The sequence below is a fragment of the Cariama cristata genome, unplaced genomic scaffold, assembly GCF_000690535.1.
Source record: "Cariama cristata isolate BGI_N322 unplaced genomic scaffold, ASM69053v1 scaffold13474, whole genome shotgun sequence".
NCBI lineage: Eukaryota > Metazoa > Chordata > Aves > Cariamiformes > Cariamidae > Cariama > Cariama cristata.
The window spans coordinates 1-13,103 of record NW_009611316.1 but is presented as its reverse complement, the minus strand read 5'-3'; the positions used below and the strand labels follow the sequence as shown (position 1 = coordinate 13,103).

Below are 13,103 nucleotides of genomic sequence, written 5' to 3'. Positions count from 1 at the left end.
AAGGGCCTATTCTGAATGGACAGAAAAGACCAGAGGTGGAATGGGATGTCTGCAAAGTCATCTGTGCAGATACTGCTCTAAAGACAAGACTGCAGATATATAGCTCAGAGCCATGGTATAAAAGGGAAGCAGATCAGGAATGCAACTAGCACAGACCAGAAAGAAGGGGAAATTTTTTTTTTTTTTTTTTTTTTTGAAAATACACCTGGGACATGATCTGAGGCACCTCTGGATCTTCAAACTGAGAATTGAAAATGGGTACCTACTAGGAAGCTGCTTGGTGGCATGTAGCTCTCTAGTGTTAGTAGTAAGATGAAAATCAGGAGCCTGTTTCCATGTCTGTTGAAAAAAGCAGTGGACTCCCTTTGACCTTAGTGGCAAAAAAAGGTGACTCAGACCATCCTCTCTGAATCTCAAAGGGCTGGGAGGTGTGGGAGCATTGTTAAGAAGTAACTGAAAACAGTCTGACTGTAACTGACTTAAAAGGATGTTTTGATCTCATTGGTCTTAATGTAGGACAGGTTTTGACATGTCTTCATCTATCTGTATACTTGGAAAATCTTGATTCTTAGTACTTTCAGCATGATCTTCTGCCTTACTGTGTGTGCTGTACTAAACCTATTACCTGAATGTTGTAATCTTGTTACATTTTTAGGTCTTACTTTGGTTTGAGAACATTGCTTGGTCTCTTGTCAGATGTGGTGGGGAGGCAAAGAGGTTGATATTACCAAATCCTTTCCCTTGCAGCACATACACTCCTTTCCTGTTACTAGGCAAATGTGATACTGTTTTAACAACTACTGGAACAAAAAAAAATTCTTACTTCCTTGCTTTGATTTCTGAGGAGCTGGAACCAGACCATTGAGTGTAAAGTACACCAGCCTCTTACATCTGATAACACAAGTATCTGCTAGGTCTGTGTGGAGGGCAGAGAGAGGGAACTGAGGAAATAATGGAAGATGCTGTTTAGATTTGAAACACTAATACTTAAGACTAGTTGTTGTCAATGAACTTTGCAGTAATACATCAAATTACGATACTAGCTAAGGGACATCTTGCAAACAAACTGGCCTTTTGTGAGCAGTGTTCTCTTTGTCAGAAGACAGATGGAAGAGAGAGTGCTTTTTGTTAGGAGGAGTTCCCCGAAAGCATCCCTTTCAGCACTTTGTGACATGGTCCTACTCTACTCCCAGCATCATGTTGGGTTTGACCTTGTTGTGCTGATTCACATCCTGTATTCTTGGAGCAGAACCAGAGAACTTTGTGGGCAATATGCCCTGGAGTCAGTTGGCAGAGAGCTGGTACTTGCACAACTTCTGTATGTAGATCTATGCTGGTAGAAAGAGATGAAACTGTGACAAATGTCACCAGTACATGGGTAGTATGCAGCTCTAGAGCTCTCTTAAATGGAGGTTAAACAGAGTCATCTCCAGCATATTCAGTGCCTGAGTGATTGGAAGAGGTATGAAGAGTAGTTGCTTACAGATGGACTCCAGGCACAAGAAAGAAGTAATTTTTATAATTTTTACATTTTTATAATGCTCCATGCCACTGTTTACTTCTTTACTCACATGTGTAGCCTGAAGTCAAACTTGAGGTCCTTTATGACCTTCTGGGGCTGTGGAACTACATAAGCATCAGTGGCAATGAGGTGGCCAGGTGTAAATGAAGTGAAAGACTGCATCGCTGTCGTGACATGCAGAGCTAACTACAGTAATCCTCATTTCTGTAGTCTCCAGGTTTGGTGATCAGAACATCTACCTAGAACAGCCTATCAATCAAAAGAGGTGAAATGGGTACAAAAGGCAGTAGTTGATCATAATGTCAGCAGTTACCAGATGGTGCCTCAAATTTGTGTGTATTTTCTGTGGAGTACAGCCAACACAGGCTCTCTGAGTACATCCAGCTCTCTCCAAGATCACCCTTACTTCCACAGTGTCTTTCCATAGACCCATAAAACTGGTTCTTGAAACTCTGTATTCTAAAGAAATCCTTCCATTATTTCTGCTGTCATTAAGAAATAGAAACTATTCTGATAAGTGTTGAAACATTTTTCCTGATTGTATTTTCAAGATGGCTTTTGATCTAAAAATAGGAAGCGGTTCTCACTGAGTCCCCAAGTAATTCGGAAACCAGTACCTGTTGAAGGCTTCAAAGAAGTAAAGAAGCAGCAGTACATTCTTGACTTGCCTTTTAAAATCCAGTCTAGTTCTTGCACTACAGCTGTACAGGATAGTTTCAGCAAGTGAGGCGGAAGATCATTAGCTTCAGAAGCAAACAGAAAGAGTTGAGCAGTTGGAATCGCTCCACTGTCCCTTCCTTCCTTCTCTCCAGGGAGATTCTCCTTCAGGGAGATTTTGTGTAGAGTTTCTTTCAAATAATTTTTTATGTCGTACACAATGAAGATGTGCATTACTTTTAAGCCTATGACTGCTTTTATAGCAAAGCCCATTTCTTCATATATTTTGAGCTTTGTCTAATTAGTCCCTTCTCCTTATAAGTAGCATGCAGCATTTTAGCTGCAAGTTATTTTATAACAGTACAACCCTACTGTGCAGGACAAATTTTCTTACTAGAATTAACAAAGCCTAAAAATTATAGTAAAGAAGCTGCTCAGTTAATCATGATAAATATTTATGGGCGTTTGCATTAAAAATTTAAGCAGGTAAGATTTTCCTCCTAGTTTGGGCTGTTGATGTGCTCCTATTGAAATATTTAGTTGAACAGGATTTAAACGGAACTGATTTTCATACCTCTCCAAAAATCAAGAAAAAGGGTGCTCCACAAATATAGAACCATCAGACAAGAAAAGGTAGAAGTGGAAGAATGACAGAAGAAAACAGAATTGTGTCAGGCAGGCTGCAATATGGCTTTAGGGAGCAGAGGGCTGTCCATACCACTAAATGCACATAAGGCATCTCAGTCTAAAGCAAGCTCAGTTTAGAGGTCTTGAAAGACAGACATCTCATGAATACTTTTGCTACTCATCAAACCCTGATATTCATGGTCAAATGCAGAAACAACTAATACGCCCTGTATTAGAATCTGGTGATATTTTCTTTAGTATCCCAAAAGCCTTAGAAAGTTGGTAATATTTTTTTTTCCAAAGTAAAAAGACCTGTGGAAATCTTGTGGTAATAAAAACCAACATCCTAAATGCTGTAGAGAACGCTGAGGGCACCCATAATTATGCCTGGCATTGCATCGGGTTAGAATGACTGATGCCCCATGTATCTGTGCTTTGGACCTATAATAGTAATAAGCCAAACCCATCAGTTATTCAGGATAGCAAATGTCCCTTTCAGCTTGGTTTTGGAGATATGAGTGGGAACATTGCAACTGTTGTGTTACAGAGTTTGCAGGTATGTGCGTGTTAGCTGTCCAGTACATCAATCTGTAGTAATCTCTTGTGGTTGGGAGAGTGATCATATTCTAAATTACTACATTCTACTAGGATACATAGCCTCCCTGATAGTAAACCTCTCAGTTCACTGGCTTGTCTTACATTATGGGAAAAGATGTTACAGTAAATGGGAGAAAGGAAAAATGTGCTTAGTGGAGAAGATACTTGTATTAGATACCAAGAAAAAAATTACTGACAAGAATAGTCAAGTTCTCTGTTTTGCAACTTCAGTATACAGTGAAGAACCAGATACTGACATTAATGTTAGATTAAAGGCAATGATAGAACTGGAGAAAAGGCATGAACAGGAAAGGGAAAATCTCCTTTGCTAGCTGTTTAAAAATATAGCTGGTGTCATCCTTCTCTGACATCAAATCGGGGAAGGATCAGTCATAACAGAGGAATATAGACAATCGTGAAACAGAAGTCATAATACTAACAGTTTAACATTTTCCATTGAGAATTTTTAATTAGCCCTGAATTTGTTCTCTCATCTTCGTCTGAATGCAGGCGATTACCACTTCAAGTTTAAATTCTGAATGTTAGCTTTAAGCCCATCATAGGGCCATTTAAACCTATGATGATCTTAAACTAACAAATACCTTGATTCAGTGAGAAGGAGAGAAAGCAATTTGTCTCTGTATTGTCAATCATTTCTGTGAAATATTTTTATTTTCTAGAAGGAATGCATGAAGATAAGATTTGATTTCACGGAATTGTAGTAGTAGTTTTAAAGTAATTAAATGTGTGCAAAATAAGAGATTGCACAAACCACATTTCTCAAGTTTTTTTCATGGGCTTTTTCCTATATTCCAAATTGGTTTGTATTTCAAAGCTATGCTTTATCGCTGGGATAGAAGGAAGCAGAATAAGAGAATTTGAAAGTGGGATACAACAGATTAAATCTCACAAACCTGCTTTAGCCTTTTGTTAAAGAAGAGTCTTTCATTAAATATGTAGGTAGATTTTGTAGGCCTCTGTAATAATATAGATCTATGCCACTGCTTCTGTATTTGCTAACTTCTTTGTGTCCTTTCACATGTCAACACGGTCTTGGCAAGGATCACCACTTCTGGCCTGTCCCCCACACCCTCTTCTCATGCAAGTCCATGTTTTAAGTACACTTCTTCCAAACTGCCTGTAAAGCTAGCCGTTCCTTCAAGACCTGTCAACAAAGAAGTATATGGGGAGAATAAGAAAAAACAAACAAAGCCATCATGTTGTGTTCTGAAATGCGAATATTTTGCTCTATTTCTATATTCATCTTTAGACTGGATGTTGCAGTAAGATCTTTGGGACTGGGACTGTCCCTTCAGTCTATAAAGCACTTAAGCTTCTACTGTCTCACAAATAAACGTCTACCTGCCAGGGAGGATTTATCCTGAGCTGTAGGACTTTGTTTTAACTATGTTGCATCGTATATTTTCCAGAAGGATAAAGAAACTTTTTTGGTTAATTATTTTGTTTTTTCAGTCTTGCATTCTTCAAGCAAAGTCACTTTTCAAAGCACAGAAGGCTAAGGGATTGTTAAGCTAAAGAAGCTTCATCTGAGTTCCATACAAACTAAATTATTATATTTCCAGATTTCCTCTTGCTTTGCTACAAGTCACAATGAGGAAAAAGTTGGGCTCCTTTGATGTGAAAAAAAGCAATATATCACTTCTCTGAAAGAACATTTCTCAGTCTCTCATGTGAAAAAGGATTAACACCTCCAACAAAGGTCCTGTAGATCACAGAACTAAGCAGCAATACTGAACAGTATTCCTGAGGAGTGGAAAAACTGTATTTAAGCAAAAGATTGTTTGAACTGGCAAACAGAAGCTTTTTAATAGCTGAAGATCTAAGATAAAGGATTAAACCTTTCTGAAGTATCTGCACTTAAACAACTCTAAAGACAAGGAAGCGAGTTTAAATTCATGAAAGATGGTCTTTGTTTTCCTAAATGAACCATATTCTTTAGTGTCAAAACAAAATCCATTCACAGCATTGTCAACTACATAAACTTCATGACAATACCACTTATCTACCAAAGTCTGACCTCGCTTACTTTTTAAAATTTTTACTCGTTTGAGCATCTGCCTTCTGCTTCCCTAACTTCATAGTTGACAACAACTTATCTTTCTCCTTTTAATGGGCACTTGTACAGTACATATAAGTAGAACATGTTAAATAAGATGTTAGTTTGAAATGGCTACTTGTGTCATTTTCCTCCATGTTAAAGGTCAGACTTAGTACTTTATCTCTAATAAAACATCAGTGGGTTTATAGAAATTAAATGGTTGAAGTGGCATTAAAAAGAATTTGCTGTTATTGACTGCAGGAATGTGGGATGATTAGTAGTTATTAAGCATCAGGAAAGGTAGCAATTTCTTACCTTATTTTTATCTTCAGAAGTTGAATATGAGAAAATGAGATGTCAGAATGCCATTAAAACTTCTCATACCCTTTTTTCTATCTATTTTTAACAAAACCGTTGCTTAGCTTGCTGTCTTAAGAAGAAAATTACAGCATTTTTTATCTCAAGCAGCAAACAGGTAACCTTCTGACCTTTTCCGTAAATCCTCAACTGAACCACTGAAATTAGGGTGATTTAGCATTTTATGACACAGAATAAAAATCTCTAATTCTGTTTCCAAATAGTGTATCCTGAACACACATTTTATTAAGCTCTTGACTCATTCAGCCATGTGTATTTTGTAAAGTTCCTATGGTTATTGTTTTACAATAGCTGCTTCCAGAAGCATTGTAAGGGTTTCAATTAATCAGCTCTTTGTGTGCTTCAGACTATGCAAATTTATCACATCAGACCATTCAGCAGCTCATGGGAAAGCAGTGTACAAACTGTATTGTCTTCTAGCACCTCCTCTCATTTAGAGTGATGTTTTTAATAAGAAAACTAATCAAGTTTACTTATGCATTATTTATCTGTTAATTTTAATTCTGCTCTTTACCTCTTATGTCAAATGGGATGTAGCAAGTGATATGATAGATCAGTGAATGATTCAATATTGAACAAAGCTTATGTGATACAGCACTTTCTTCTTCTGTACTTGTTTCATGCTTAGTTAGCCAACACGGTATGTAATTAGAGAGTTTTGAGGCAGACGTACATTTTTGTTTAGCCTTACTAATTTTTGCAAATCTGTTTGTTACTTGTCCATAATATACAGTGTTGTGTTATAGCTACAACTCCTCTTAATTATGTGACGTAGTCTTATTTCCCAAGAGTATTTCCAAATTCTGGCAAAGCTGGTAAATCTAAAATAGACGCCGTTCAAGTTAGTTTTAGCTCTTTTACCACCATATCATTAGAATAAGTAAACAAGCACATTTAATAATGCGCTTCTTTTTATCTTGCTGATAGAAACTGGTATTACTGCTGCTTCTATTCACTTAGTCTCCTTTGCTGTCTAATGTCCCTCCTGCTGGTAGTAATTAGTTTTCTATATTAGGTTGTTTTGACTTATTTGGTGATTTTTTTTTTTTTTCATTTGGCATGTGTATGTATAGAAGGCATCTTATCGTAGCCTGGTGAAAAACTTTCCCATACTGTTGTGTTTTGTCCCTGCCCCCTCCCTGCCACCCCCCTTCCCCCTCGCTGCTGAACTGCTGTTTTACAAGTCTCTGTATATTCGTGTTTGTCAGCAAACTGTAAAAGCAACCACATAAAAGATACCAATTCTGGAAACCTGAATTTCTCCTGATTAGAAAAAGAAACTCTTAAAGGACAAAAGTACAAGGGTGAGGGGATCTTTATGCTCTGCCAGGGCCTTGTGGAGGTCCATGGGTGTTGGGATGCTGTTGGGATTGATGCAGATAGCATGTGTGAGGATGGGGGCCATCATGCATAGTCAGAGGGCTGGCATTTATTGGCTGGGGTACAATAGCATTGAAAAGCACTGCCTATGGCTGTTTTATACTTGCATGTTAACCACTGTAGATGTCTGATTTAAGTTTATTCTAAATTAAACTGTTACTCTTGCAGTAAACTGCCATGCCTTTTAATCCACTTTTGTTTTTTAAAAAGAATTTGTTAGCATTTTCACTGATTTTTTCCCTCTAAGGTGACATTATCAAATTGATGACATTATCAAATTGATATACAAAGTTTTTTTTCTAGAATTTAATTTGTTTTTCAATTGAAAAGAAATTAGATGTAGCAAGCTGCTGGATGTTTTCTTACTCAGACATACAACCCTCTTGGTCCACATTAAAAAAAATACTCTGTTTTTTGCTTTGTCTGCACCCTTTTCTGGTTGTTAATGTTTGATTCTGGTCCTAGATGAGAACTCCAGAGTGTATAGGTCAGAGCAGATTCAGGCCCATTGCAGTATAGCATGTAGTCTGAAATTGTATCGCTAAATTTCAGATCAGTATATAAAAATTGCAAGGGGAAGAGAAGTGAATGAAACCAAATTATTTTGTATGTCCTGTATGAATGCTGGGGATCAATTTTCATTTGATGTCTAAATCAGTAACAACTGGGAAACCTTAATAACCTGTAGTAAGAACCACAGAACAAAGTTACCTACTAGTTTGAGTGTGTCCTATTTATGAATATTGTACATGGAGTAGTTCGGCAGCTCAGTTGTGAAATGCAGTTCATACTTGGACAGGGCAACACTTGGAACTTGAGGCTGTTTTAAATCCAACCTCTTCTTTTCTCCTTTACTATTTTATTAGCCAGTTGCAAGTGATAATTCCGCTTACATGGATTAATTCACTTGGATCACTTTTTCGCAGCTGCTTGGCAATGCAGAACTGCTAGGCTTGCCTTTTACTGCCCTGCTGCAAACCCTGCCTCAGTGATCAGAGATGAAAGAGTAGCAAATTCAGGAGCTTACAATGCAGACCTGCGAGCGTTAGTATCTTAAAGAGCTTCTGAAGGCAAGTGACTGCAAAATTAAATCAGGTTTACATTTTGAAATTAATTGCAGTTAACTTGCTTTTACAAGTAGCGTTGTATATAGGAGAGGTGTCTTTCAGCTTTTTTAGCAGTTTTTTTATGAGGAAGAATGAACTTTCTTGAAACATAGGGAAGGAAGAAGCTTGTCTCTGTCCTGCTCTCTAAATACACATGGACATGCTATAGATCTGTTACAAACTCAGTGACTTCTTAAAATACGGAAGCTTAGAATTGTGGTTTTATAGCTTTGTCTTTTTACTTTTTCCCCCCCCCCTCTGTAAAATAGAAACTTTATAAATGGCCTAGTGAGCTTCACATTGCTGGATTCTGTCTAAATATTTTGTTTTTAACTTCTAAGCTCATTATGCTGTCTTTGTGTTAACTTGTATTAAAATCTGTCAGCTATGACTGGTCTCATAACCACAGTCAGCGGACCAGAATAAGTTAATTATTTACTTGTGTCACTAGTGCTCTTCATCTAATGAAATGCACAGCTGTGTTAGATCTGCAGTTGGGTGTGTAGGTCCCATTGTTATACAAGTCAGCGGAGGGTAGAAGCCGCTATGATGGAGAGCCCTCAGTTCTTTCTGCTGTTCTGCCTTTCTGTGTCGATTTCATGGATCTTTTATCATTCACTTTCACACAAAACAAACAACACAGTGGCTGTCTGCTATGGGAACCAGCTTGGCATATAAAAGGTTTTCAGAGCCTAAAGTAATTTTAAGTTAGCTAAGATTTAATTTTTGGCTTACAGGTGCCGTGAAGTCCAGATGCAGCCTAGTGCTTTCTTAGAAGTAAATGCGAATAAGGCAACATCTATGTGCCGTAACAGATGTATAATGAAGTATTTATGTATATAATTTTAGGATAAAAAAGCTGTGTGCACAAGAGATAGTGGGTTGAGGTTTTTTCATTTTCAGCAAATGATTGCTGCTTGGCAGGGAGAGGTAGAAGGATGTTATTGATTCATCATAATAGAACAATGAAAATTAGTTTCAAGAGGTTTAAAAACTAAATACAACACCACCCCGCCTCCTCCTTGCCCAGACGCTCCGATCCTTTTTTTTTTTCCTGCTCCCTTCCCCCATACTTACCATTCTCATTCTGTTAACTACTGTCCTATACACCTATCCCTGTCTTGCTTGGACAGTGGAAGAGGAGCTCCCTCCTGAGCAGACGCCAATATCCCCCTGTGAACTGGCTGGTCGGGGGATGCCTTTTTCGGGATGTAACCAGCACCCTCAGTCTTCCAGGAGCCCCCTCCACTCCAGGACTGTTCCCAAAGCGTGCTCTGGCAGTTGCAGCAGGCTGATGTCAAATAGTTTGCAGACTTTTTCAGCTCTGAGAGCTTCTGGAAGAAATTGTCCAACTGAAACAGTAGCTTTGGTTCAAAGGAGTATGGGCTTAAGCAGCTGCATTTTAGCACCTGAATTTGAATGTTAGATCTCTTGGTCATTTATAGCTGCAGTATTTTGATCTGCAGAATTTACGGTAGAAACAGTTGTAAGAGTTGGAAGGAAAATTTCAGGATGTATGATAGACTATTTTAAATGAGTTTTCATGTTTCTATTTAATCTTTCCTAAATAGTTTTAGAGTTGGGGGGAGTTGTTTATTTTACATTCAATACTGATGAAGACTGAAAATAGCTTCCAGAACTTTTAAAGGTACAATTTGTGTTCACGGACTAACAAAATATAAGCAGTCTGGGGAGTGGATTGTACTTTGTAATTCATCAAAAACAGTCTTTGCTCAACAAATGAATGCTACTTGAAAAAATCTTCAGGGTTTTTTTTTTTATTGTTATTTTCCCCTACTTATCTCCTCACAGTCCCTGTCAAAGTCCTGACTTGATTTGTTTTTATTCACAGTATTTAGCAAAGACACATAAGATAAACAAATTTTGAATCAATAATAATTTTGCATGTCCAAAGAGATACTGTAAGAGGCCTGATTTCTTAATTTTTTTTTGCAGGAAATTATAGCATCAGCTTTAAAAACTAGGTCTCCCTTGAGCTGTTCCAGTATGACTGGTCAGAAGTTTCTGGTTGCCTCTGAAAACTGTATCTAAAGCTTTCTTCCCTAATTTGCTAACTCACAAATCACTGGGAGCATTATGTAAGGTATGCTAATTTTGCCAGTCCTGTCACAAGGACTCTCTTCTAGCCTGCAGGTTGTGAGCACTGGTCATGGTAATGAAACTGGGTAAAAAGTGATCCATGAGAAAGAGAGGAAGAGGAAAACACTAAAGAAAATCTGGTGATGAGCGTCAGCCCTGCTGGTGGTTTGCTGTTTGTGAATTGAAATGTTTTCTCTTCTGCAGGGGTGTGTGGACTGATTGTTCCTCAGGAAGACATGCCATTTTGCGATACAGGAATCTGTCCAGATATCATAATGAACCCTCATGGCTTCCCATCGCGTATGACGGTTAGTGGTTATGTTACGATTAAAGAGACAGTGTCCCCTGATAGGGAAAGTGAAGTAGATTAGCAGGAAGAAACAAAACTAAGTTTGAAACATGGTTTCACTCAGAATATTCTTCAGTCATCATGCCATGCGCTTGCTCTCCTATAAGTACTCAGCCCTCTTGTTTTGCATGTTTTGAAACATCCTGCTGTGAAAGGAGTAGGGATGTGGGCTGCTTGTGCATCATTCTTGTTTTGTTCTTATCAAGCTAATAGGAGAGCAACTGAATACTTCACTTGCACCCTTGCTGTTTGAAAATTTCTTGCGCTGCTCCTTCCTTCCCTGTTGCCTATGCCCTCTAAGCTGGCTGGAGCAGACTGTGAGGTGAAGCTTAGAGAGGAGTTTCAGTAATAGTTCTAGACCTATATAACTTCTTACATGATACATGCCTCCCTGGAACTGATGAAAGTCTTGCACCTGTGCTGCAGGGTCACGCTAAATACCTCACAGCCCGGCCTTTATGTGGGACCTCCACTGATTACTTTGTACAGCCTCTGATCTTTTTTTCTTTGTTAGCTTCTTCCCTTCTGTTCCCCCTGCTGCACTGTAGCGTGTCAATCTCTGAGGCAGTTTCCTAGAGCAGAAGGCCACACTGGATCCTGCTCATTTTCGAAAAAATGAAGCTGCCTGACTCTGGACTTTAAAGGTGTTTGCAGACCCTGCAATGGGTCTGGTTTTTCCTCTTCACACAGGAGTACTCCCTGTTCTTGGGCTTCTTCCAGTCCTCCCATTGCATGCAGTAACCCAGGCTGCCATCTCTGACACTTTGCCTGGCTAATGTATGCTGTGGCCAGTCCAGCAATGTGCCTCTGCTAGTGAGCAGGCTCTTTAACTCTGCTTTTCTTTGCACAGGTAGGAAAGTTAATTGAACTGCTGGCTGGAAAGGCTGGGGTCCTTGATGGCAGATTTCACTATGGAACAGCTTTTGGAGGCAGTAAAGTTAAAGATGTGTGTGAAGATCTTATTCGCCATGGTTATAACTACCTAGGGAAGGACTACGTAACATCTGGTATCACTGGGTAAGAATCTGCTGTATAGATTTAGATGTTTCAGATGTTTATTTGTGTGGCTGTAATGTGAATGGCCCTTGCAGTCCATATGAAAATTTCCCAACTTCTACTGCATGACAAAAAAGGTAAAATCAAGGTTTTCTTTCTGAGAGATTGTAAGAAACTTCAAGTTTCTGTTGGCAGCAAATCTTATATATGCTTGGAATCAGATAAGCATTTTCATGTTGACTTTAATAGTATTGTAAAATATGGATTTGGAGGCAGGTGTCTGTTCCTTGGGAATATTTTGTGTGCTCTTTTTTCTTTTTTTCTTTTTTTTTTTTTTCTTTCGATTACACAATGATTCAGTCTGGCATAATACTCTAATCTGCAAACTTCCTGCTGTGTTTGTCGGACTGGCTTCTGAGACACAGAGTTCAAAGAACATAAGATAGTTTAGGAACAGGAAAGGCCATATGGCTTCACATGCCTGCCCTTCCAAAATGTATCTTAATCCTACCTTCCTGCTATTTTTATTATCCTCCCAGTCCCCTTCTTCTCAAGGAACAAGTTTAGGTCTCTTTTGTAGGTTGTTTTTTTTTTTAATACTTTTTATTTTAATTGCTTTTCCTACCAACTTATTCCATATGTTGTTTCTCTTTTTGTTTCAGAGAGATGATTTTGTTTTCCTTACCCACTCTGTATTCCATAAATTGTAAATCAAGTATCTGGGTGTTTGAAACACTTTCTGTTGATACATCTTGGTAACTTTTAACAAATCTGACTAATCTTGTCTCCTAGGGAGAATAAAATCATCTAGCTCTGAAGTCCCCAAGCTTCAACTTTGTAGTACCCTATTTAGAGACTTTGCTTTAGGATACTGATACTCTTCCAAGCAAATTTCACATGCTTCATCTATTTGTTGTGCAATTTGAAGGCAGATTTCATAACAATGTGGAAGTCTGCAAATTCCAAATGTCTAGTTAAGTTTTATTATCTTCTTCGATAGGCAGCTTTTGGAATAACACTGCATCATGTCAGTAATGACTCTGTATGGGAGGTGCAACACTGTTGTCTGCTGCTTTTTTTTACATTGCACATAGATTTTTTTCAAAATAAATCAGTGGCAGTGCTGAGTTTGTTTGTGTTAAGTCTGGTCATTCTTAGTGCTGGAGGTGGTAGCTGGGAAATGACTGAGGGCTTTCAACTGTTGCCTCCTGATCTTTGGGCGCTTATGCTGTTCTTAAAGTTGGGGGTGTTTTAAACACAGAAATCTTTAGCCATTACTCCAGCTCATAGAATGGAGTAACACCCTCCTGTCACCGTTTAAGGCTGGGCCGG

The 13,103-nt window shown here is 38.4% G+C and overlaps 1 protein-coding gene across 1 annotated transcript in view; it reads left to right on the top strand.

The window, feature by feature from the left end:
- POLR3B (polymerase (RNA) III (DNA directed) polypeptide B) overlaps positions 1-11,792 on the top strand; it is a gene marked incomplete at its 3' end in the record, with an annotated part of 66,379 nt that extends 54,587 nt beyond the window's left edge. Inside the window, exons 23-24 of the mRNA XM_009698204.1 lie at positions 10,631-10,734; positions 11,626-11,792. Coding sequence (XP_009696506.1) covers positions 10,631-10,734; positions 11,626-11,792 — 271 coding nt within the window. The remainder of the gene's footprint in view (positions 1-10,630; positions 10,735-11,625) is intronic.
- Positions 11,793-13,103: the final 1,311 nt, after the last annotated feature.